This window comes from Callospermophilus lateralis, chromosome 8, assembly GCF_048772815.1.
Source record: "Callospermophilus lateralis isolate mCalLat2 chromosome 8, mCalLat2.hap1, whole genome shotgun sequence".
Taxonomy (NCBI): Eukaryota; Metazoa; Chordata; class Mammalia; order Rodentia; family Sciuridae; genus Callospermophilus; species Callospermophilus lateralis.
In genome coordinates, this window is record NC_135312.1 from 97,268,428 (window position 1) to 97,296,374 (window position 27,947).

Consider the following 27,947-nt stretch of genomic DNA (forward strand, 5'->3'; position numbering starts at 1 on the left):
CTTATGATCAACATTACAAAAAAACTATTACTTTTTGGAACTTGTTAAACTCCAAGAAATTGAATAAATAAATATACACACCATACATATATACACACATGCACAATATCACAGTATACACATGCACTCACACACATGTACATACAGACACATATTTATATTTATATGTATCATATGATACATATAAGATGTATATGTGTGTGTGTGTGTGTTTGTGTGTGTGTGTATTCCTCTCTGATCATGACATCTACTTGCTTAAAACACTTCAATGATTTCCATGGCTTTTAGGAAGAAATCCAAAATTGTAACACTGTGTACACAGAATGATTCCCAAACTTATTATGTATCAGAATTACACTCGGTGTAAGTTGTTAAAAGCCTACTGATTGCTGGGCCTCACTCTCTAAGTTTCCTATTCACTGAGTCTGGAGTAAGGTCTGAAAATATGCATTTCTAACAGGACCCCAGGTGAAACTGATGAAACTGTCACAGGAGTCACTTTTTGAGAACCATTGGACTACGAGAATACATGAACTAGACTCTTTCTTTTGTCTAGTTTCATCTCCTATTATTCTCCATATCCAGTACTTACAGTGCTCAGAGACATTTTGGGCTCTCAGTCTTCTAAATATCTTTCTTAGCTCCTTATGTTCTTTTATTTATTTATTTTTAAATTTTGAGAAAGGGTCTCATTAAGTTGCTGAGGCTGGCCTCAAACTTGTGATCCTCCTGCCTCTGCCTCCTGAGTTGCTAGGATTACAGGTATGTGCTCCCACCCTGGGCTCTCACCATATAATGCTACCAAGATAGCTTACATTGGTTCAATCTTTCATGCTAGATTGAACTTCTTTGTTACTTTCTCTCATCCCTATAGCTCACCATTGCAGCATTAAAAACAATTATTCTTAAATACTAAATAGTATACCCCATTGTTAATATGAGTAATTAGAATTTCTCTGTGCTCAGTACAATATCTTTTATGTAACTGACAATAGTTACTTATTCAATGAATAAATAAATATAAAGTAAATAGTGCAAAGCGATTTATTTAATCATTCTTATTGTGTGCCCTTACTTGGCTCAAAACAAGTTCTCCTACTCCCTGGATATTCTGCTAGTTATCTCAATGGACACTCCATTCTGAAAATATGTGTATTCCATTTCCAGTAGAACTGAAAGTTCCCCACATACAATGTTCAGATAATCCCTTTTACTCACTGCAAATAGGAGCACTGCAGAATGATTCTAACAATCTTGATAGCTAAAGATATATATCCTTGAAATGATAATCCCAGATTCTTAGTTCAATTTTTGTTATCCAAGATTACATAGGCTGTAAAATAAATTGCAATTATTTCAGCATTTTGGCTGAAGGACTTTAACAGGATTTTAGTTACATTGCAATTACAATGCATCAGGTGGACTTTCAAAATATCTTGCATGAAAACCTTAAAGTCATATATTCTTTGATTAGGATATTAGAAGTATGTTAACTGAAGTATTTCTTTCACAAAAAATAATGTGCTATTATAATTGAAACACAAAGTAATTGAATTGTTAAATTATCACCACAAAGATTATAGATTTAGAATGTTCTCTCTCATTTCTTGTGAGGAGTTGGAAGACTGTGTACAGCACCTGGGCATCCTAGCCACATTTTAATTGAGGTACAGTCTTTAGATGTGAAATCTGAGTTCACTCCTCAGTAAACAGAGGGCTATAACTTGGTGGGGGATGAATTTTAGCAAGCTCTCTGGGGAAATCCATTATTTTGTAGGGTGATGGATTCACTCCGCTTTCATCTTCAGATGAATCCAGAAGATTTGAAATAGCAAACAAAAGAATGAAAAAGTGGTTAAATAAAGCCATAGGAGCCAGCTGAAAAACCAGAGATGAGAGACAACATCTGGATGTTGACCTATGGCCACAAGAAGGATCACTGGGGAGAAAATACGTGTTTCATATTTCATTGGTACAGGTCTTCTCTTGACTTGAACCTCCCTTTCTCTTCTCAGGTCTCATTGTCCGGGAAGTGAGCATTGAGATTTCACGACAGCAAGTGGAAGAACTCTTTGGGCCTGAAGACTACTGGTGCCAGTGTGTGGCCTGGAGCTCAGCAGGCACCACCAAGAGTCGGAAGGCTTATGTGCGCATCGCATGTGAGTCGCTGCACACACACACACACACACACACACACACACACACACACACACACACACTGGGTTTCAGAAACTATGGAAATATCAGAAACTTTAGACCATAACTGATCTAAAGTCCCGGATCAAAATCCCTGGTGAAAAATTGCTCCAGATTTCTTCATTTGAGCTATACATCCCTCTGAAGTCCCTGAGATATCTTATTTTCTTTTTTTTTCAAGGCACTGGGTAGTTTAGAGATGTGAAAGAATTCTTCCTACTTTCAAAAGATTCTTATTTTGTTTTAATCTTGTAGCAATTAGGCTGTAAGAGAACCAAGTATATTCCTTTTATGAGTTGATTTAAAACTGTATTGAGCAGTGTCCTTATTGGAAATAAAGACTGCCCAGATCAAGCTTCTCTGTTTATCTAGGAACTGTTGTAGTGCCTTAGAACACAGCCTTGTTTTCCAAATTGTGTTAATATCTAGAATAGTCATATTCAGGAAAAATGCCTCAGGGGGGGGAAGGGGGGGTTCTATAATAAAATAAGTGTGAGAAATATATTCCTTGACAAAATTAAATGGTTTATTCATTGTAAAATTTCTCAGATTTGTGGATATGCTAATAGGCACATTATCCCCAAGAGAGACCAAGCCCCTGCAGAGCCCTCTCTCCCTGAGTACTCTACTGCTGGAGCAGCGTGAGTGTTGCTAGACCCTCTTAAGGTTCCATATATGGGATACTCCATTGAAATTCACATGCTTTATTTTTTGAACCTCTTTAAATGGCTGAAACTTACTGAATTCTCTGTTGTGGCAGATGTCAATAAGACATCCGCTGTGTCAGTAAGTCGCATCGGTTCTGACTCCTATGTGCTCTCAGGTGTATGCTCATCTCTTGCTTCCCTTCATTCAACTTGATCTGGATCTGGACCATTACAGACACTTCCCCTTTAGTCTCCATGGCTAAGTCTTTTCCCTGTTCTAGTCCTTCTTCCATGTTACCATAAACACAGTCTTCCTGAAACTTGGGTCTCAATCTCACTTCTACCCTTGCTTAAAATGTTTCAGGGACATTTAAAGTCAAAATTTCTTATCAAAATACCAGAGACCAGTGCCTTAAAAGCCAGAAATTAACTTTCTCACAATTCTGGAGATCAAGGTGTGCATAGGTTTGCTTTCTCCTGAGGCCTCTCTGTGGTTTGCAGATGGCCACCTTTTCACTGAGTCCTCACATGGTCACTCTCTCTCTGTGTACACATCCCTTGTGTCTCTCTGAGTGTCCAAATTTCCTTTCCTTATAACGATAGCCATCAGATTGGATTCAAGCCCAGTATAACTGTTTTATTTTAAACAACTCACCTCTTTAAAGGCCTTATTTTCAAATATCAAAGGGTTCTATAATCAAATGAATGTGAGAAATATATTCTTTGACAAAGTTAAAGTGGTTTTAGTGTAAGAGGTTTAGTATAAGATTCTGAGATACTTGGTTAGAGATTCAACATAAGCATTGGGAGCAGGGAGATACAGTTCAGCTCATAACCACCACATTTCATAATTTCCATATTCATGCTATGTTTCAAGCTCTGACCATCAAGGATTTCTAAACGTTAGTCACACCAGATTAGAAATGTTTTAATCTCCATGCCTTTGGACTGTTGCTTATGCCTAAAGAACTTCACCCTCATCTTAGTTTCTATTATACTTTTTAAAATTAATGTATTTGACAAACATTCAGTGAGGATTTACTCAGTTCTAGGACAATTATAGGTATTAGGGATGGTGGGGGAAGCAAAACATATAACAATGGTTGCCCTCGTGGTACTTGTCTTCTGGTGAGGAAATGCAACCTCTGTATAAAATAAATAATAACCAGTTAAGGAGCAGCTAGTATGTGCTTTAAAGAAAAATAAAGCAGGAAAATGGAATGGGTAGTCAGGATGAAGGTGGTCAGGGAAAATTTCCTCAATAAGCTGATGGTTGAGTCAATCTGCCTGCAGGAAAAGGACCAGGTGAGGACTCAGCTGTCCAACCGAGCAGCAAGGGATTCAATTACAGACCCCTAAGGCAGGCACATGCTCAGCATCATCCAGGCAGTGTGGTTAGGCCATGGAGCCCAAAACAGCCTGCGTCATGGGAGAGTTCCAAGGGCCTGAGAAAGGTAAGACCAGAGGGTAAAGACAGAGAGGGGTGTGTGGAGATGTGGGACTCGGTAGGTGCTGTGACATCTTGGTTTTTAGAATGAATGTTTAGAATCTTTTCTGCAGAGGAACTGCATCTTACTTCATTGGGGGAATCACCTAAGGGCTGATGAGAAGAGACCTGGAGTGGCAGCAAGGGTAGAAAGGAAGAGGGCTGCAGCTAGGAGCTATGTTGGGCAGGCTCAGAACAGAAGCAGGGATGGAGTGCTGAGAGCAAGATTCTAGACACATTTAATGTAGAGGGAAGAGCTTTTGTGGAGAGTTGGCATGTGAGAGGAAGAGAAGAAAGAATAGTTCAAGAGACCTGAGCCTTTTGAAGAATTTCTATCACGTGTCCCTGGTGAGACCATTCCTGTTCCATGCATGGAGGATAGACATTCCTCTCTATATATTTTCAGAGCAGTTTCTTATACTTTTAATCTAGGGATTGCCACATTTTAATTATATTCATTTGTTGTAATGTTTGTATTTCATTCCAATGACTTCCTTGAGATCAAGTCTTCGTTTTACTTTATGTCTTCAAGTCTTAGAACCATGCCTAGAAAACCCTAGATGCTTAATAAATGTTTTTGAAATAAAACCACTATAAACCACAAGGAATTCCCTATGAAGTTTATTGAAATGCTGGACATTAATCTTCCCTCTTCGAATATGTCTAAAGAGATTTGCTCTTTGTCTCAAGTGGGTTCTCCATGAAATAGACTGTGAGACGGAGACATACTTGCAGAAAATGTATTGAAGAGCACTCTTAGGAACAATAGTCTAAGGATATCAGGATGTTAAGTGGAGGAATGGAGTCAATAGGATTGGGCAGAAGGAGAAATTGAACTTCAGTGCAAATCCAACAATGGCTAACCTATAGGAAGGTGTGGAGCACTAGTAGCCATATGGAATTGGCTGAAGCCTTAGATGGATTAGTCAGTGGATGTGGGCTCCTCATGTACTGCCTACCCCAACAGCAAGAGTGACCTAAGACCAAGCAGAGAAAGATGGAGAGCTGGCAACACCAACATTGCCAATAGGGAGGGGACAGGCCTAAAAGGGGATCTAGGGGGAATATCACCACATCCCCTATAATCTTTTTCCACAAATCCCTGAAGAGTTGGTGTTATTATTATAAGAAAGAAATATGTCTTTAATCATTTTTATAAAGAAACAAAAAACTAATTGTTTTGGTTAAAGATTTAAATGAATTCAAAATCAGCTCTGAATTATAATCAAAAGAGGCACAATGATAAAAAAAAGTTTACCTTTATCTTTCATTTCTATGTATATCAAGCACAATAAATATTTAAAATTGGAGTCTATTCTCTATACTAAATTATTGACTTGCCTAAAGCTGAAATTTAAGGGCTGCATAATTTCAAATGCTGGATTTCTATTTAATAAGCTTTCAATTTGATTTGATTTTTAGAGAAGATTGTGATGCCAATTTTACATATATATGTAAATATTATTGGTATACACATCCTATTTTTCCATGTAAAAATTAGGTATATATAAATACAAACCCCCACCCCATCTTTCTATACAACGTATTCTGCAAACCTAGCTACTTAATTCATCGCTTTTAATTGTTATTTGACATTTTCCAATTATAAGAAACTAAACTCTAGGAAGAGATTAATTGATCCACAGCACCTTTTCCCTCCTGTAAGAATACTTAACAGTGGTTTACCTAAAACTTCATAATTAACAGAACTCCTGTGTGTGGCCAGGGAACACCACCCAACATGTGATGATTTGTTCGTATAGATATATATCATGTGAAGAAACAAAACAGGTGAGGTTACAGGTTCTCTCTGTCAAGGCTACTCCCTACCAAGCAGGCCTTGCTAATCCATGCATGTCAATTTTCTAGTCTTCATTGCCTCAAATGAGCCGTGTGTGCTTTGCCTAGTAACACTTGACAGATGGCCATCACATGAAGTGCAATTAAAGTTTAAATTTAATTCACAGGTGAAGATAGCCACAATGCTAAGGTTAAATAAGTACAATGACTTCTCACCTAATTAGATTTATGCTTATTAGTATACTGTAATGGGTCCATCGTTCTTTTCTTGAAAAAGTTCTATTGTCAGAAGTTGATTAAGCAGAAGAGAACATTGACTAGTATTTGTTTGCCAAGAATATTCCATGCCATCAAACTATATGAGAGGAAAAAAATAAGTTTGTGGGGCTGGGGTTATGACTCAGCGGTAGCGTGCACATGCAAGACCCTGGGTTCGATCCTCGGCACCACATAAAAATTGAATAAGTAAATAAAATAAAGTTATAAAAAATAAGTTTGTGATACAATCAGGGCAGAGGAAAAATACGGAAATTGCAAAGTTTGAATTCACTGAGAACATAGTGGGACTGCTCTACATGCTCTTCCAGATTTCCCAGGTGGCTGCTCTAGCTTCCCTGGCAGAGAGAGGTTTCTGCTGAGAAAGCTCAAGTGGATGCTGCAGTGACTAAGTAGAGCTCTTCTGGCAGCACCGCTGTGAGTGCGGAGGGTCTGTTTCTTCAAGTGTTTCTTGCTAAGGGCCAACGAGAGGATCTCAAGGTGTGAGGCAGGCAGGAGAATGGAATAGGCAATGTGTGAGCAAACACTTTCTTTAAGAACCGTTGTGGTTTCAATATTGCTGCTGCTGTGGATGTCGCTGGTGCTGATGAAGCAGTGGTGTGGTCTTCTGGGGAGAGGGAGGGGAGGGGATAAAAGCAGCTAAGTGGAATGGCACTTAGCTGAGGCACATTGGCCTCAGGCCAGGTTGACTTATGTTCAGATCCGCTTCCATCACTGACTGGTGAGATGCCGATCAAGTTACTTAACCTCTCTGAGCCTTAGTTTCATCAACCATAAAATAGCTTTATCTATTTTAAGATTTAATGAGATAAACTTGTATAGCATATGGCACAATGCCAGGACACAAAAGCCAGCACATGATAATGATAACACATGATCATGATAACAAACATAACAATTTAAGTGACCTGATATATTCATTTTGAAACTTTTCTATGCTAAACCAGCTTGAAAAATTAAAACTCTCTTCTTCCTTTACCCCCTTCATGTCCTGAGCCTGGGCTGTGAATCCTAGAGATGAGAATTTTTTTCTGATTCACACAGCATTAGAATATAATGATTGCCCATGCCTGAGGATGGAAAAGCAGGTCATATGGTCACCCTCCTACAATTCATGAGTGAAAGTGGGATTTATGTGCACCAAGAATCCATCTCCCTGGAAATGGTGGGAGAGGTCCTCAGGATTCCTATTTATCATGTGTGCAAACCAATAAATCACAGCAAGCATCACAAAGGCCACTGGCTACTGAGGGCAGTCAGAAAGCTCCTGGAAAGAATTAAGGTGATCAAGGTGGCCCTTGCTACCCTCCTCTCACAGTTCATGCTGCCTTTTCTTTGTGATCAGAACCACCTTGTTAGCCACCTGAGTTGGGATCAGCCTTGATCATATTTGTGAATCCACAGTATTTAGCATGCTGTTCAGAATAACAGTGTCTAGTAGAAATATAATGCCAGCCACATGTGGCCTAAAATCTTGTAATAACCATGCTTCACGAAGTAAAAAGAAACAAGTGAAATGAATTTTAATAATATACTTCATTGATTTTAATATCTAAACTAGCATTATAACAAAATAACCAATATAAGTAAGCATTAATGAAATAGCTGATATTGTTTTTTTCATACCAGTCTTTGAGATCCGGTATATGGACACCCACAGGACTTTTCAGTTCAAAGAAGCCTCAGGTCGAGTGCTGAAAGCCACATGTGACTGGTGTTGAACAGATGGGCTCGAGAATATCAGAGTTGTTCTGGTCACTTCTTACGTGTGAGCTCATCCAGTCCTTGAAACAACACTGTGCGATGGATGCTGTTATTATCCCATTTTGTAGATGGAGGAAATTGAAAGCAAGTAGAGATGATAAATCCTGCTTGAGGTTACAGGGCTGGAATATGGAGAAGTGAGTCAGTCTAGGAGCCAAGCCCTGCTTTTAACCAACACGCTGGGTGCAAAGACAGGAGGAGGTGAGAAGGATGCTGGCTATCCCCGGAAGTAACTTATGACATTATAAAACGTTTTGAGGTACATTTCTAAGAGTGGACAAGAAGGAAAATGAGGTCATGAAGTTACAGGAAGTACTGCTATTTACAGTATAGAAGTACAAGAGGATCCTGGCTTCCTGCTTCTCTCCTTTTGCTTGGTCTGCTCTAAACACACCATTTCCTTATTTCTAGAAAGCAACCAACTATTCAGAAATAGAGGATCTTCTCCAACACTAAACCTGGAGTTCTCTTCCTCCTTTCATTCAGCTATCAGCTGAGCTATCATCTCTTCAGAGGGGTGGACCACCGTACCAAAACAGATTTATTTTTCTTGACATTATTTGTTTACTTTCTCATGGACCATCTGCCCTACAAGAATACAAGCTTCCTGAGGACAGGCATGTTATTTTCTTCTTCATCATCTCCCCATTGCCTAAAAATAATGCCTTGCAAGCAGCTGTTGCTTAATTAATGAAGACAATGAATAAATGGCACCAAGTGGAGTAAAACTGAAAGCAAATAAAGAGGCAAAGGGATGATGCTATACAATGATAATCCTTTGTTCATTTGATAAAATGGTTATTTTTTCAAGGAATTCAAGAATATCAGCTCAAGAGATTGCCTCTGTGCTCCCTTCCTCAAGCCCCCCTTCGCCTCTTGTACTTATTCATGCACACCTTAGCCTTTATCAATGTCTAAGCTACTGTACAATTACATATTTGCTATGCTCATGGTTTGTATTCTCTCTGTCCTCATCCCCTTAGAAACTAAGTTCCAGGTGGGCAAAGATGAGTGTCTGATTTTTTTCATGATGAATTCAAAATGTTTAGAATGATGCTTGGCACAGTGTAGATGCTCAAGGCACATCCCAAAGGAGTAGGTGAAATAGCACTTCTATATTCAGGTTCTATATTCAGGTATCAGAATTAAGTGTGTTTGTGTGTGTGTGTGTGTGTGTGTGTGTGTGTGTGTGTGTGGTGTGGTGAATTATTGTGATGGTTAATTTATACATAAGTCCTAAGTTATGACCCTTACGTTACTTTTCTATTTTATACCTGTCTAAAATATTTGGCATAAAATAAGATTAATTATGTGATTTAACCAAATATTGCATTTATTTATGATAAAAATCACGCCGTGAACAATGTCTAGTAGCTGGGAATATATGTGTCTTAAAACTCAACAGATTTCCTGACACTAGGATCAACGGCCTGTTTGCTAGGGTGCATGTCTGAGTTGAGTCTAATCCCTTACACAACTGTTAAGCCCCCATTAATGCCCATTGTAAATAATAGAGGCTGAATTTTGAATCAGAATTAACTGCACTTTTTAGATAAGGGAGAAAATTTTAACAATAAGTTTCTGCTTGTTTTGTATAGATCTCAATAGTTGTATGGTATCAAGAAGTTTGTAATGGTATTTCTATTTCAAGATTTAGAACTGTAGCAAATACCTGATTGTGTCAGTCTATATTTTTTCCTAAATTATTTGCTTTTATATATGGGCAGAAGCTCCTGAATTTCCTGAAGACCCCACAAATCCATGGGCATTTATAACCCATTTTTATTTTGAGATGCAGGGGACCATTTCATAGAATTCTGTCTCATAAAGTTATATTTTGGAGGAAATCATCTATCAATATGTTATAGGCAGGGCTGATAACCCACTGGACTAAAATGTGTCATTAAAGTATGTTTTATGCCACACGAAAAGGGAAGTTTATGGCTAAAATGCTTATTTGCAAAAATCTTGTCTGCTGTCATTGCATTCTTTCTTTGTACTCAGCGAAAAGAGCCTTAACTTTTTGGTATGTCAGGTTCCTCATCCATAAAGTTGGCATGTTCCTTATTATTTATCCCTAAGACATACCTTAAAAATATTGTGATGACATATAATCATTTTTTTTCTGAAACTAAAGATGCAGTATGAATATAAAAGAGTGACTTATAGGGGGTGTTTTTTTCTCCCTTTCCTCTGTAATGGATGTCATTTAGAGTTCTAGCTCTAAAATATTTATTTTTTAAAAAAAACCCTTTAGCAAGACTATCTGAATACAAATGTATTTGTCCTATAAATACCCCAAAGTCAAGAAATAAAGAAGAAGGGCTGAAACTCTTTTTTCCCTCTTGCAGGGACTGTGTTCACTTGAGATTTCAGAGTTTATTTTTTATTATTTTATTTTATTTTTGAGATTTCTGAGTTTAAAAGATCTCAGTGCAGTGAGGGATAGACCTGGGCTCAGCTGAGGATGTTGCCAACATGATCCTCCTGCCAACATGCTGGCCTCTGTCCCTGGATGTGACTTATGACATTATGAAAGGTTTTGTGGTACATTTCTAAGAGTGGAAAAAACTTTAGCTTTTACAGAAGGGAAATGAGATCATGAAGTAACAGGAAAAACAAAAATCCATCATTTTCATCCTTTCTTCTTAAGAAGCTCTATGTGTCCGGGTAGCCAGCATCTTGGCTTGTGCACAGCGTGCCTGACTGGCGATCCTGTTGTACTTTAGCTGTTGTGATTCTCTCAAAAGGCCTGTGAGGTGGACACTTATTACCCTTATTGAATAAAGAACAAAGCAGAAGCATGGAGATATTAGGTAACTTGCCTAAGTCATCACTGAGAAATGATAACTCTGAATTTTAAGCAAATTCTTCTCTCTGTAGTCTAGTTCATTGCACGGAATAGCAGAAATGACTCTTAAACTTTTCCATCTAACCAAAGAGGTGACTGCATGTAGTTCATCTTGGTTGGTTGGTTGGTTGTTGTTTATTTTATCACTCATAATATTTGAGATCAAAAGGCAAGTAGAAAAAGAAAATTCCATCTGATTTTTATGTACCTTGTATCCCTTGCATGTAAAAATACAATAAAAATTGATTAATATAATAATATTTTGTGATCTAAAAAAAAATTCCAGAAAAAATCAGATATGCTATTCCTGGAACAGAAAACATGACGAACATTTTAAGGTTCTATGGCATTAAGCCAGGTATTTTTCACTTTTAATAAGTACTCAAAGCTCTAAAGACTAATCTAGTTCTCTCAAAATGTGCAGTACTGGTTGGTTCACAGCAGTTATTTCCCATTAATAGCTAAATTGGGTGATTTAAACATAAATTCTACTCTACTATGACAACATAATTAGTCCCTTCCATCATTATTAGTGAAAAGGTACATTTTTTTTTTCACTGTAAGAACACAGGTACTCATGTTTTATCTGATCGTGGAATTATTTTATTCACTAGAGGAACACTTTGAAAATGCATTAAAACATTTTTTAAAAAAAATTAAAAATGTATTCTGTACCTCTGTTTATTGAACACGTAAAAATTTAATTGAAAAGTAATTTGAAAGTATGAAACTATGAATCACAGTAAAGCAGCTGTATTTGCTTAATGCAAGGTCAGGCCTGTGTCAGAAAGTATGTAAGATGGACAGCAGCAGAATGCTGTGACATGGATCTCATCTAAGCACACAATTCTCCTAAATCTAGAGCTGTTTTAGTAAGACAGGTTCAAATTTTGGAGGCAAGAAATTTAATTCTGATACTTGTGTTTGCCCTCTTAAGTCAACATTTAATAAGTAAATAAATAAATAAATATCAGTACAAAATGAACTCTGGGAACTCTTGACAGCTATACTGAATTTGGTGACAGGATAAATTGGGTATTCAGAGAGGATTTTTATTTATTTATTTATTTATTTATTTATTTATTTATTTATATAACTGCATTATCCCAAGTGAGGTTTTTGTTGTTGCTGTTGTTGTTTTTGGTTTTCTTTTTTTGGGGGGGTGGGGTTATCAGAGATTGAACTCAGGGACACTGAAACACTGAGCCACATCCCCATCCCTTTTTTGTATTTTATCTAGAGAGAGGGTCTCAGTGAGTTGCTTAGTGCCTTGGCATTGCTGAGGCTGGCTTTGAACTTGCAATCCTCCGGCCTCAGCCTCTTGAGCTACTGGGATTACAGGCGTGCACCATTGCGCACGCCAAGTTTGTTATTTAGTTGTCACAATAACATAAGCAATACAATCATCATTTTGTGTATACAGAAGTGAAAGCACAGAAACCACTAAGCAGTGAACCAGGGCTAAACCCAGGCAGGATGGAGCTTGGGTTCATGCTTTTATCCACTGTAAAATGTTGAATTGTGGCCACAGTGCACAGGGCCGTGATCTCGGGAATAGTAAATGTTACTTTATTTGGAAAAAGCATGTTTGTAGATGTGATTAAGATAAAGAGATCATCCTGAATTATCCAGAGGGATTCTAAATGCCATCAAGAGTGTTTTGCAAGGTAAAGGCAGAGGTGAATTTGACACAGAAGTGAAGGCAGTGTAACTATGGAGGCGAATATGAGGGATACAGCCACCAAGAGTCTGGAGCTAACAAATAGTATCTCTGAAAATCTCCAGAGCAGGCATAGCCCTGCTGCCCATGGTTGTGATCCAGTGAAACATTTCAAACTTCTGGCCTCTAGAACAGTGAGAGAATGCATTTCTGTTGTTTTAAGCCAGGAAATTTGTGGTCATTTCCACAGGACATGAATACAACCGCAAAGCAACACTCATCCCCTAACACATCTACATCAAGGAGTCACCTACTCTAAATGGCTGGGCCACCTGAACAAGCGACTTAACCTCTCCACGTCCTGATTGTATAATCTGTAAAATGAGGGGACTGGATTATTCAAGTTGGAAGATCTTTTGTAGTTCTGCTCTATAAGAGAAATTATAGAGGAGACTATCAGATTATTTTGGAAAATGAATTAAATTCAGCATTTATTAAGGAACTTCTATGCTGAATTCATGGAGACATATTTGTCCTCAAATTTGTCTAATTTTAAATTTTCCCCCGATTTAAAACTTTAGCATTCAAGCTAGGCCTGGTGCATGCCTATAATCACAGCGACTTGGGAGACTGGGACAGGAAGATAACAAGTTCAAGACCAGCCTCAGTAATTTAGCAAGACCATGTTTCAAATAAAAAAGGGCTGGGGATGTAGTTCAGTGGTAAAGCATTTCTGGTTTCAATTCCCAGTACCAAAAACAAAAGAAGACAAAACAAGATTTAGCATGCAATTGGTTGGTGACATATCTGATAAAAAGATGGCGGTAAGGTAACTGTACCCACATGCTCCATACCAGGAAATTTTGTGCAGTGGACTCCATGTTGGGGATACAAAAGCATCACATACTAACTCCAAACTCCTGCCTAGTTTTAGCCTCCTGGAGTCCAGTGTTGAGGAGGATCCTGAGGCTATGTTCAGACTCTATGGTAAATAATGTTTGCTTGTTTAGTTATGGACATATGAGCTGGAAGTGAATACAGTGGTGTCACATATTTGCCCTTCCTACTCTGAAGAACAAGAGTTAAAACACTGATCAAAATCACTTGAAAGTTTCCTGCTATACCTGCAAGAGCTGTAGGTTTTTATATGTAGCAACCATAGCAATGATGTTGGTTCAGGAAAGAATGTAGGGGCATTTTTATCCTATACAGTCATCAAGAATTAGAGAAATGATAACTTGTCTTTTCAGCCATCAAAGAACTTTTTGTTTTCCTGACTTATGTTTATTTAAAATGTCACTAGTCTTCTCAAGTTCATAATTGGTTTGCCTGACATTCTTTCTGAAAGTTGGTAAGTGAATATAAATTAATAATTACAAAATACTAATTCAGAAAATGTTATGCACGCAATCCTATTAACAACCAACCTTACCCACGAAAATCTCTTGGTCATCTTTTTGGGATATGTGTCTGAAATTTAAACCAGTGAAGCCTTGGGGAGAAGGCTTAGGGAATTGTTCAGAGATGGAAAAAGACCATGAGAAATATTAACTTCCATTATTTTGAGCATTGAACTTACTAGACCAACAGTCTCAAAATATTCCAGCATGGTCCATAAATTTTTGTTTAGCCCTCAAAATATTGCTCAAACAAAGATTCCAATAAATTCTTGAGTAGTTTCCAATATACATTATTAGAAAATAATTACACAAAAATTCATATTACCAATTTCTGCTCGCTATAAAAGAAGTGTATCTGTGGTCAAAGAGACTGCATTCTTCTGGAAAGCATGCAGCCAGACCTGAGTAGCAAGAGTAAAGAGGAAATGGATTGGTTTATTGTTATTTTTTACCCACATCCTATTTAAATTTAGAACCCAACAGATAACCCAGGTGAGCATTCTGGAAACAAAAACATTCTTATTCCTAGCTTTGTACCATTTATGTTACCTTCATGTGAAGGTACATGTGAAGTCCTTTGATAGATAATGTCAATTCTCCATAGGCACAAAAGTGAGCTCTGCCAAAGCTGTGTAATTACTAGCAGGGACTGAAGGTAAACCAATTGGTGAGAGCTACAGTGTGAGCAGGTCTCCTTGGCTCCCCACAGCTTCCTGGGTTGCCTGCAGTGTTGACCAGTGCCATGCATATTGTGATGGTCCACAGACCATCAAGTAATTGATCCATCCCTCACTGGTTCTCAGATTTTAGTGCTGTGCATGAAATCTATGGGGCTTGTTAAATCTAGATTCTCAGGGCCCAACCTGAATATGAACGGTGCATTACCATCCAGCACAGCATGGTTCTCCTGGGTTTCTTTTTATGAAATCTTACCGGCAATCATCAGTCCTCCCATATTGTAGTTGCTCTGTCTCATTCATTTGTGTTTGACCAATGAATAATAAAGATAATGCTAAATGTTTGTATGCCGTATTGAAATTCACAATTACTATGGAAAAATAGAAGGTGGGGATTACTATCTTTGGTTGCTCACTGTGTTCCAGGCATAAGAATTTTATAGAAGCTCATTCCTTTGTATCCCTGTGGAATAGATACTTATTACTGTATGTATTATCTGTAGAGGAAAAGAATCAACAGGAGTATAATTATAAAAAGGGGACTTATTAGGTTGGCTTATGTGCCCAGAAGCTGGATAGTCCACAATGACTGCCTGCAGGCTGGAGAGTTGGAACAAACAGTAGCTGCAGTCCAATAGACTGAAGACCCTTAAGAGTAATCAACTTGTGCTACCCTAGTCTGAGATCAAAGGCTTCTGAAGAATCACTGGCAGGATCCTCTTTGGAAGAGTGAAAAGGCAAGAGTCTGATATATCCTCAGACAATCACAGCAGCAATAAAGAACCTGTTCAAGAAGAATTGAACTTACATCTGTTGCTGCTTCCTTATTCTTCCAACTTTTATTCCATCCAAGCCATCATCCTATTGGTCACTGCTGTCCATGCTTAGGGAGGGTCTTCATTTCAGTTGGCTTTCCCACATGCCAATCATTCCTAGACACACCCTCATTGACACCCCCATAAGCCTAGTCATCATCAGTCTCTCTTAATCCAATCAAATTGACAATTTGAATTTACTATTATAGTATATCCATTTTTTAGCTGAAGAAACTAAAACAAGGATACACAGATGTCAATTGGTAAAGTCAGGACCTGAACCCAGGTTTGTCTGCACTAAACCCTGCTCTTAGTCACAGTGTTATCCTTCCTCCCAGGGTCTTTTCCTACAGTGACTTACAAGGACAAAAAAAATATTGTTTAAGTCTTGATCCAATGGACAGGATACCCACCTTCTCACACACAAATACATGCAAATATACATGTACACATTTAAATGTGGACATAATATGTATATCTCAATAATGTCTGTTTATTCAATTTCAAATTTCTTAATACTGTCTTTTAATCCAATAGATTTCATAGCCTTCCAAAGGGTCATGACAGAGTTTGAAAAACAGCGATAAATCTGAAATTCCACAGAACAATAAGGACTATTAGATACTATAGTTCATAGATCATATGGACAAAATTTGTAAGAGAGGGACATGTTGAAAATTTACACATGAGTAAACATGTCTTTCACTCCAAAACTGTCTGAATAATAATAAATGTAGCTCTAATAGTTTATTACTTGAGCTTTGTGCTTTACAATATTCTATCCTTTTTGAATTTGATGTGTCCTCGTATTCATAATACCCTTTGAGATCTAAAAGCAAAGCCAATGTTAATAATGTAAAATTTCATTTATATCTTATCATTCTGTAGAATTTAAAGATTTGAATTTCACTAGAGTAGTCTATTGAAGTATAAACTATTGGAGAATTGTTGACTTTATAACACTAGTCTATTATATTGCCGGGATTTTGTTCTCTAAAACATATTTTATTATAGTAAATCATTCTGAATAATGATGTAGCATTGCTGAAGGAATGAACATTTTTAATAAGTGTAAATCATTTTTTTTTAAACTTGGAGCAAGAACATGTTTATCTTTTGCAAAGATGATAGCATTAGCAACCCGTCTGCTTAAATATTGGGTGATGGATCTTTTTGCTAACATTTTCTCCTGTCTCCATTCCAAATCAGCAAGGCTCACAGGTGCATGGATGGTGGTGTGGACTGTTTTTCTCAAAGCTGGGACCTGTTCTGCTTCAACTTTCCTATTAAAGGCCACATTCACCGTTTCCAGATTATCAGGCAAAGCTGCTCAAGATTGTCACTGAGGAAGAGGCACCATGTTCTGCCTCTTTTGTAAACATGCACATTAGCATGAGGGGCTTTCTTGTATGTTATTTGAGTAAGCATTTCCTTTTTCCCTCCTCTCTATCTGATGGAGACTGAAAAATTAGTTTTATCAAAGAAAACTTTCAGTATATTTATGATAATGAGAACTTTTAATTTTTAATCAGAACTTTGTAAAATATATTACAGAACTCTGAAATTTGTACAGAATTTTCTAATATTTCTAACAGTGGGTCTTCTGGAAACCAACCTTCTCCCCAGTTTTCAATTACCTTACCCATACCTGTAGATCAAAGTATTGAAAAGGTTCATGAAAGTTGTCTCAAGGGGAAGGTTTTGGGTGTTCTTTTCTAAGATGTATCAACTCCGACACTTTACAAATAATTTCTTCTATTATTTCTCTTAAACACTGCTTGCAACCAAGAATTATTTTATTTCACAAAGGATAGGATATTTTTTCCTAAAATGAATATTTAAAATCTTATTCAGTCATAGGCCCTTATAGCAAAAGAGTCTTTCAACAATCTCCAGTTCTTTATGTTCATTTTATAAATGAGGAAAACAAAAGAACAGAAAGTCTTCCATGCCCCAGTTAACCTTCTTTTCTGTTAACTACATTGTCAAAAAGCAGAGCTAATGCTTGCAGAATGCCATGAATTAGTGTATTCCACATCATGGATAATTTTCAACCATAGCATTATTAGCATCGAAAATAATAATTAAAAGCATCTTAATTCTACAATGAAAAATGAGACTGTGTGCACACATGTATATGTTCAAAAAGGCATTCTTTGATTAAGTATAAATGGTCAATAGAAATTCATATCATTTCAAGTCTGATTTGACATCTGTTAATTGGATTTCAGTGTATGGATTTAGTAAGCCAATATTCATGTTCTTGAGTAAACATCTCTGAATGCATGCTTATGACAGAGCTGATTTTTCTTTTAATTGGTAGAATCAATAGCTAAATCAGGAGTCAGGCCAAGTTGACTTTGCAAAAGTAATCTAAGTTTAATGCTTCTTATTCAAGGCAACCTTAGAATTAATGGAAAGAAAACTAGAATCCTAAAGGTCTTTCAAGGGCAAAAATTCATCTCTTTTTTTCTGACAGGAAGGCTCACATTATTCCGAACCATTCTGTTTTACATCTAATTCCTAGCTGACAAGTGTCCGTTTTTCATGCTTATTCATTCGTCACCCTTGTGCTCACTCAGCCTGCAAGGCATCCGGCCTGCCTTCTATCACATCTCTACAAATGATAAAGGATATGCTGAAAATGTTCCCACCCTCCCCTTGCAGAGTAGTGTGGAAGCTGCAGTGAGCAGCTGCTGCGCTGCTCAGCCACAATATATTCTATGCTCATTACACACCCCGAAAGCTAGAAGAGAGGTTTTATGGCAGGAATTACAAGCGTTTTTCAGGAGGAAGTATTGTCTTGTGTGGGGTTAAATGTGAGATATTTCGAAATTAGAAAAAAATTCTATAGACATGAAAACCAAACCATTAAAACAAAACAGTGATATGGTATTCAATGATGGTTGAGTTAAACCTTCTCTTTAAGTAGGTGCCTCTGGTTGTCACCATCTCAATTAGGAAATGAAGACTGCATGAGATATGCCTTCATGGTGCAGGAATTTGAAAAGTGGGCCAAAAATTACACCACATCCTATCAACAATGACAGCATGCTACACTCAAATCCATTGCCCTTTAGTGGTGTTGCTGACTTCTGTCACCATAAAATTTTGGAATAGGGTAGTAGGTATTTCTAACAGTCATTCTTCCAATCCCCATGAATTCCCCAACATAACTTGGCTTCTACTCTCCCTCACTCTGAAATTCTCAACCCAGTGACTTTTCCCCTTTGCCTCTTCTGCATTTGTCCTGTTGATCTCCATATTGCTTATTTTTTTTCCCTCCTGGCTTCTCTGACACAATTCTCTTTGGATTTTCTCCTACCTCTTGGTTCACTCATTTTTCTGGTGATCATACTTCTTAAATACTGGAGCCCCCTTGTCCTTTTGCTGCAGTCTCTCCCCTGGTGATGTCATCTATTCCTAGTGCTTCAGCCATTGCCTAGACAAGGAACACAAGATGTCCTACCAGGATTTCTTTTTCAGACCCTAGACTGGTGTTTTTCAATGGAGGGAGAAAGGGTTTTTTTCTACTAGGGGACATTTAGTGTCAGCTAACAATAATTTTGTCATGGCTATGAGGGTTCTTCTGGCATCCACTGAGTAGAAACCAGAGATGTTACTAAGCATCCTACAATGGATAGGACAAGCTCACAACAAATAAAATTATCTAGTTCACAAAATTAATAGTGTAGAAGTTCAGAAACCATGAGCTGGACCTACTGGGGTCTTCCATTTGATTATATACCACAGATACACTAACTGAACACATACCAACACAAAGTTATCTTTATCTCCACTTCTCTGTCCAGCTGGGTGCCATTTTATTTAGTGTTAGTACCAAGTTAATGCAGTAGCGAAAAATATAGCAATACTCTTACCTCCTGGCACTTTCCAAATACCTAGGCTCATCTACTTAGCTTTAGAATATGCTTCCTCCTCTTTCTGTCCACTATCACTAGCTGAGTTCAGGACCCCGTCATCCTTCCTGGTCTATCCAAATGGGCCCCTAACTACCTTCTGTCTACTCACTTCAATCCATCTGCCACTCTAGGGGCAATATGACATCTGATCTCCCTCGTTTTCTTAGGAGCCTTTGAGGGTTTGGCATTTGTTACCATGGTAGAAAGGATTTTTGTAAATAAACCTCAGTTTACCTCTCCAGCTTCGGTTCTGCATCTTATACATCTTCTTCTTACTTACCCAATAAAATGTCTACCATAAGAAGAAAATAAATATTGATGATACTGTTTCTTTGACTCTTTGGATACATATATGCCCCACTTCTTGTTCTTCACCTCATTTTGTAGGCTCCTGATTAATTGGAGAGTGAGTCAGTATGCTATTTAATTTGAGAACTAATTCCAGTCATTATGTCTTCACCCGACTTCACACAGGATGGGAGCTCTTTGATGTCATTTTCTACAAACAAGATATACCTTATCTATTGCTCTTAAATCCCTAGAAGTTATTCGTTGCTAGTCTTTTTTTTTTTTTTTTTTTTTTGTTACCTGGTGTTTTGCCAAAAGTTTTATCTCAATGCAAATAAAAAAAAATCCCCAGAAACTACCATATTAGAAGAAAACATTTTCAATGCTTCTGTTGGGAAGGGAAAGATTAATCAAAAGAGATGTTAGAGGGAATGGCAAATTGTGTAAACTCAGGTTAGCAAGTTCAAATACAGCATCAGGTATTTTGCTGTGAGGCTTTGGGTAACTCAGTACACATTTTCTTCATATGCAAAACAAAGGCATGGTTTAGAGACCTTTCAAGTTATAGTAACTGTGGATTCTAAATATTCATTTCCACATTATACTCAATTTCTTGAAAACCAAATTAGAGGTTCCCTGATGACAGAAATTTTTAGAACCACTATAATCTTGCAGATTTTCTTCTGCCAAGAAATTCAACAAAAAGGCAAATGTGTAACAATGGATATTTTTTCCTCAATGCATTTTTTCTAAGTGGTGCTTTATGGAAGAGACATTAGGGGCATGTCTCTAGAGTCTTTAGGTTTCCACCTATTATTTCAACAGGATGTAATGGTGCTTCTGATTCTTCTGTCTTCATGGGGAATTGGGATGGAAGGACAGAGGCAATAATTTTTATTGAAATCTACTGGATAAAATTCCAATAAATTTTTTTGGAGATAACTGAAGTGTAGATGTACAAAATAAAATTTTGGGCTGCACACGGTGGTACATGCCTGTAATCCCAGCAACTCAGGAGGCTGAGGCAGGAATATCAAAAGTTCAAAGCCAATTTCAGCAACTGAGTGAGGCCCTAAGCCACTTAGTGAGACTCTGTCTCAAAGTAAAAAATTTAAAAAAGGGCTGTGGAAGTTGCTCAGTGGTTAAGCACCCTGGATTCAATCTATGAGACCCAAATAAATAAAATAAAAATTTGGGGGCTTTCTTTTAAAAGCTGCTTTAAAACTACATGACTGACTACCTTCTTAACTTTAGAAATGAGATAAAACTTATTTAGAGCTTAAGCCAACATATTAAAATAAAACAATCACATGATATTTCATGATAGTTTAGTCAAACCTGTTTCCTGAAGGATGTACCTCTGATGTGTTTCAATAACAAGCTGGTTTCTAATATTTTTTTATCTTATAATAATAGTTTCTAAAACTTGGCTGCATATTGCTGTAACAACTATAACCAAATAAGCACATAATTATGTACTTGGTATATTTAAGCAGAAATGACTATTTAATCTTCTAATTGAAGAATAGCCTTATAATTAGAGTTATTTCTGGATTCTTCTCAATAGTTACTCTCTCCCTGCCTCATATTCGAGACATTTCAAGAAATTGTATTCTTTCTTTGAAGACTCCAGCATTCTGCTGTCCAGCATGCAACAGAAGCTTGTTTTTGATTTATTGATCAAAACATTCTAGAGTTACTACAGTTTTAATAGTATCTATTGTGAGAGGAAAATATATCTGTACATGAGGGACTCTATATTAATATGAATAACAAGAACAGAGTTTCTTTTGATTAAAAATGTGATACCCATAGTTGATTATAAAGAAATACTAAAGAAGTACAATTAATGAATTTTACTAATGGTTAAAATGAGGATCCCCAGAGATTTCTGTTGAAATTTAAAATGGGCATAATTCATAGCCTTTGAATTTCATAATTTCCACCAGAGGAAATCTAAGTATGGCACAGTATTAACATGTGGCTGAAGAATACAAAGACATAAAATGCTAAACTTTTTTTTTTGGTACTTTCTGTAAATGCATAAATGTCATTTAGTTTTGATGTGTATTTTATCACCTGTACTTTATAGATCTGCGGAAGACATTTGAGCAGGAACCCCTGGGAAAGGAAGTGTCCCTGGAACAGGAAGTCTTACTCCAGTGTCGACCACCTGAAGGGATCCCAGTGGCCGAGGTAACAAAAATTCTTTGCATTTAGCAATTGGCACTTAGTTATTCTAACAGAGGCCTAATCCATAGCTAATGGTGCAGTGAATTAGGGCATGGCATGATGAATGGCTGGTAATGGAGTCCTAACTGCCTGCTGCTGGCAAAATAGATTGATTGGGAACTGATTAATGACTTGGGAGTCAATTAGAATGCCCCACTGGACAAAGCCACAGGCAGCTTGGTTTAATTTTGTCTCTTTCAAGGAATCAGAAATACTGTTTTATCTGGCACCTATATAGAGAGATGGTATGACTTAATGTGACACTTGATAATGTGCAAAAAGTGTGTGAGAGGATGTGTGTGAATCCATGTCTGTCTGTGAGTCTGTACACTCTACATGTGTATTTCCTATTATATGATGTAATCATGGACATCTCTAAAAGCCATATCCACATGCCTTGAACATGCTTGAGTAATGTGTCATTTAGTTTCATCCTATAAGCTTTTTTGTGTGCGTCTGCTAAAACAAAGCCTATTGATTGCTAATGAAGTATTATGAATCAGATTTATACCATAACTTTTCATCAGCACCCAGCTATACAATGCCCTTTGAAAATGCCTGTCTCCAAGGAATAGGCCTGCATGACTCACGGGAGATTACATTCTCTCCTGGGGACACTGACCACCAGCTTAGAGCATCCTGTTGAGGAACTCTAATACAGTGACTTTAATTCACTAACAGATAATCACAAATTCTAAAACTTTACTTTTCACAGGATCATTAGGAGACATTCTTCTGATATGCACCCAAGATGATTATCTTAACTGGCCCAGTCCTATAAACCCAGGCACATTTTAATTTGACAAGTGACATAGGTGCTAATTTCTAGTTCTCCTTAGCCTCCATACAACATTGGATTCATTCAAAAGTTTTGTATGTGTTAAGAGGCATATGTCAGGTGTTGCTATTTGGACCTATTGGCATTTGATGCATAGGAGTTAGCTGATGTTTCATAATATAAAAATTTGAAATTTTCTCTATCAGTGAAATTTAAAACATTGTTCAAAAACTGGTGAAAAACTCATAAATAATAAGTCCTTTACTATTTGCTCTCTCACAGTTTTTCAGTCTTTTAGAGATTTAAGCAAAGGTGGGAATCAGCCTATTCCGCTGGTCCTGTGACAACAAAAGCAAACCTGATTTCTTTTTCAAACTAATATTAATACTAAATTAAGTAAAAATTTAGGGCCTAAATGACTCCATTTTTCTGTTACAGCTATTCACATATCTAAGATGCAATGTAACAATCTCATAGAAAATTTTAATGAAATTTCCTCTTTTACTTTGGAAGAAGAGAGCAATTTTTTACCTTGTAGTTGACATTTTTCTAGCACTGAATCAAAGACTCCTTGATTGTAGCTATTTCATCCAAAATCATGTCCTTATCTTCCAGCACCAAGACATAGTGTGATTTACTTTGACTAAAAAGAAAAAAAAAAAAAAACAACTCTTCTCTATGCAATATTTCATTTAATGATTACAATAGTATATCTGTCTGCTTAATTGTAGTTCTTAAATTCTAATGCAACCCTCTTTCATCAAACCCCCTTGAAATCCAAAACATATCATGATTAAGATGGCTCTCCCTGCCTTGTTTTCACTCCAAATTCTTTAAAGGTAACTGATCCTTGCAAAGACTTTCAGTGAGGAAATTCTGGTGCTCTTCATTTTTTTTCAGTCTCCTCAACAAAGTAGTTCACTTTGTCAAGGAGTAAAGATTCATGACTGCAAACTAATTGGCTGTGGATTTTATTTGTATCATCACTGGGGAAGAGACCAATTAACACTTGGCAAGCTCAAAAATCATATACCCATTTGACATTCAAAGAACTATATTTAATGCATATTACTTTTTTCATTTTTTTGAAGTCAGAAGAGAGAGCAAACATACAAGCTCAAGAGCAGGTTAATAAACTCCTGTGTAGACTCTTTTCAACACTATTAAAATCACCAAGATCAGAAAGCTAATGAACACCTTAACATGACACCTTACAACTGCCATTTGCTCATGAGGGACAGATAAATAAAAAAAGGAAGGAATGAAAGGTAACTTGGGGAGTTAAAGGATTAAATGAGCATTTTAGTTTAAATATAAATGCATTCATTATTTAAATTTCATTTATTTGTTTAAGGAGATTTAAAGTATAAAAATACTATAAAAGGAAATTTTGATCTTAAATGGAAACCAGCAAGTAAAATACATGTGTTTTGGAATAATTAGATCAGTTCTTAGGAGATCAGACCAGGCTGGATATGTGCTTTGTTACCCAGGCAAACGATTCTCAAAGAGAGTCAGATAGTAAATATTCAAAGAACATGTAGCTGATCGATTCAAATGATTCTTGTTTTTATCAGCATATGTCTAGCTTCATTGAGGAAGAAGTGAGATGCTTTCTTTGCAGAATATCTGGAAGCAGTAATTTTTTCTCTTCCTATCCAAATTAGCAATTTTTTCAAGAGTTCTAATCTCAATTATGATAGCACTGCACTTGATGGAAATAATGGCAAAGGCATTACTGAGATAATAACATTTAATTTCTCTACTTTGGCCTTCTTTAATCATCTTTGTAGAATGTTAAACCTAATTTCCTTTTAGAACTCATGGTTAACTTAATCCAAGCATTTTATTTCTAGCTCTTTACCTTAGGACAGATACTTAAATTCTTTGCACTTAAGTTTCTTGCATTGTAAAAGGGAGATAATAAGGCACACTGGGGTAGTGAAGTTTAAATGAGATGATACATGGATATCACTTAGAAAATATCTAAAGACAATTGAGGAACATAACATATTATTAGTACTATTATGATATCATCACTTATTCACAGAAAAACAGTACTTGGCTCTTGAATTCAAAATAGCTGTTGAGCACATTGCCCACTGCTCAGCACTGTGGGTATGAAGAGAAACTTCTATTCCATGAAGAAGAATCAAGATGCTGTCCGGTATTCTTTTAGCCATTTGCTTTGGTTGGAGTTCATATGTGCTACAAAGAAAGATAACATTGTGAACTTTAAATCAAAGAAATGCACTTTCAGCAATGCCATCAAATGACTTGTCCCTGTAAACACCTACAGCAAGTCATGATATGCTTCTCTGCTTACTCTTAACATTAAAGTTACTTTCATTCATTCGATCCTTCTGGTCCCAAGATAGTGGATCAGCCCTCATGATTTCTCCCAAAGAGGAAATTGGGGCAGAGATGATTGTTGTTGGATCTCCTTTTCAGAGCTCAAGAAAATAACAAAGTCTCACAGGAAGAAGAGGCCAACTCAGGATTCCTTACGTGGTGACAGTTTTGACTCCTCCAGTATTACTGATTAAGAAAAACTAGGTTGAGGGGACCCTAGAGATGACGAACAAGGGTTTCAGAGCTCTAGACTTGGCTGCTTTCTTTCTAGTCTCCCTACATCCTTTCTTTTTATCTAGGGATGTTATGAAAAATATTTGATAATTGCACACTGCCATTAGCATAGGAACAGAGCTCTGAAAACCTTTCACTGTATCTGATATAATCCCTTTAGCAGCCGAACCATAGGTTAGTCCAGGAATTAGAAGGCAGGATATGTGGTGCAGGCACTCAGTTATTTATCAACACATTCAGAACTATTTCAGTGTGTAACACTTGGTATGGATGAATCACTGTGACTGGCTAAATGGCAGCCTCTATATAGTCACAATTTTATACAGTTAGACCACAACTTGCATTGAAATGTTATCTGATTACTCTTCTGCCTCTGACTACATCATGACAAGATAAAGAGCAAAAGATTCTTTTGTTCATGTTTATCTCGAACACCAACTGATTATGGGTCTCTACGTAGGTTCCCACATTTGACCAAATGGAAAAAAAAGGTATTTTTCACCAAGAAGACACAACCCTATTGAGAGAACTCAGTGCAGAGGAGGAAGAAGAATCCATCAACCTGAACCTGAGAGCAAGGTTCCAATCCACTAGGACCAGGAATAAAAGGCCACTGAGATATACTTTAACTCAAGGATTATAGGGGAGATTAATAATAATCACATTCAAATTTTAAGGCAGACTGGGTAAAATAAAGAAAAACCCATTGCCGAAATACTCTCAAATCATATTGCTCAGTATTTTTACAACACTTTTGAAAGGACCAAACCGAAAATAAAATTCCTTCCTTACATTTCTGATGCAGCATTTGTCTCCCTTTCAGTAGGCAAACCTCCCTCCCATCTCCCTGAAGAAACAAGAAAATTAATAAACCCACACGGATGGGTGCTGGGTTGCTCCAGTGGCATAATGGCAGCACTCTATGAAATTAATCCCTTCTTGCTCATTTTAGTTTATGCCTAGAAAATGTTACTATCACATGGTGGGCCAGAAATACACTCAGAGATGCTTTATTTCATCAGATTATCCCTTTTGGAGAGCACCGGGATCAAACATCAATGGATACAAAATTAGTTGGCATGGTAAAAGGAGCAAAACTGAATTTTTCACTAAAACTTGTGATTTGTTTCACCTTTAACAAGGGGATAATTGCTTCCCTAATTATAATTGAGCTATTTCTCATAGGAGTGTAATTGGAGGAACAGAGCACAATGTTCAACTTATTGACCCAGTTGTGCTTAAAAACAGTCAACTTATTTATCAACATTTGCATCTCTAATCATCAGGTGGGAAAATATGGGGTGAAGTGCAGAAGAATGGATTATTTTGCTGAGTTTAGTCGTGATAAACAGGGAACAGATTTTTTTCTTCATCTGATACTGTCAAGGCATAAAGCCACTGGCAGCTGGAGGTGCCACCACATGTGCAGCATCAGGTGGTTATCCACCTAATTGATTATTAATATGGCTGCACAACACTGTGTTTCATGAGAGTGATTCGTGTTTCACTGTCATTCTCTCATAACTGGAACTTCACGTCAATGAATTTCCATGCAGGTGCATTGTCGACCAAGCTGTGTTTTATATTCTTTGCAGGCAAAAGAGATTCCAAGAGAAAAGAAGAGTTAGAATACTAATTTAAAGGGAGACGTTGCTTTCAGTGCCCAGTAACTTCTGTTGGAATTTTCTCCTAGCATGTGTGTAAGAACAAGAAGGGGTTTGGATTATGAGATGATTATCAGCTTTGAAAACAGGTTTTCACAAGTATTAGGTTTCTTGGCTACTAGTTTTCAAGTTTTGCAATAGTCTAATCAACATCTACTATCACCCCACACATTTTTCTTCTGATCTATCTCTAATACTTACATACAGAGCTCACCCAAACCCATATTATCATGCAAATTAAAAAATATAGTAAGAGCTGGGGATGTGGCTCAAGTAGTAGTGCACTCGCCTGGCATGCGGGCGGCCCGGGTTCGATCCTCAGCACCACATACAAACAAAGATGTAGTGTCCGCCGAAAACTAAAAAATAAATATTAAAAATTCTCCCTCTCTCTCTCTCTCTTTAAAAAAATGAATAATATTAAAAAAAAAAAAGTTATAGTAAGCAAACCGAGCATGGTGGTACACACCTGAAATCCCAGTGGCTGGGGAGGTTTAGGCAGGAGGGTCCCAAGTTCAAAGCCAGCCTCAGCAACTTAGTGTGCCTTAAGTAACTCAGTGAGACCCTGTATCTAAATAAAATATCTTTAAAAAGGGCTGAGGCTGCAACTCAGTGATTAAGTGCTCCTGGGTTCACTCTCTGGTACCCCCCCCCCAAAAAAAGTCATAATAAAATCGGCAATATGAAAATAAATTTTAAAACAAAAGATAAAATAATAAATATTGTCTGACTAAGATTTGGAACTTTTTTTTTTTACATATACATAGTGCTTGCTTCAAGCCTATAGTACAAAATTCAGGTTTTATTTTTTATTATTAATTCATTTATTTAAGAAATGATGTATCATAGACTGAATCTGTGCCACATACTCTTGTGATTGCTGGAAAAACAAGTCAAATTTCCT

General features: G+C 37.1%; 1 protein-coding gene across 2 annotated transcripts in view; it reads left to right on the plus strand.

Moving 5' to 3' along the window:
* The window catches only part of Unc5c (unc-5 netrin receptor C), a 344,211-nt gene that overhangs the window by 222,176 nt on the left and 94,088 nt on the right, over positions 1-27,947 (plus strand). For both annotated transcript variants that reach the window (XM_076864608.2, XM_076864609.2), the window contains exons 3-4: positions 2,016-2,159; positions 21,876-21,979. In XM_076864608.2, coding sequence (XP_076720723.1) covers positions 2,016-2,159; positions 21,876-21,979 — 248 coding nt within the window. The remainder of the gene's footprint in view (positions 1-2,015; positions 2,160-21,875; positions 21,980-27,947) is intronic.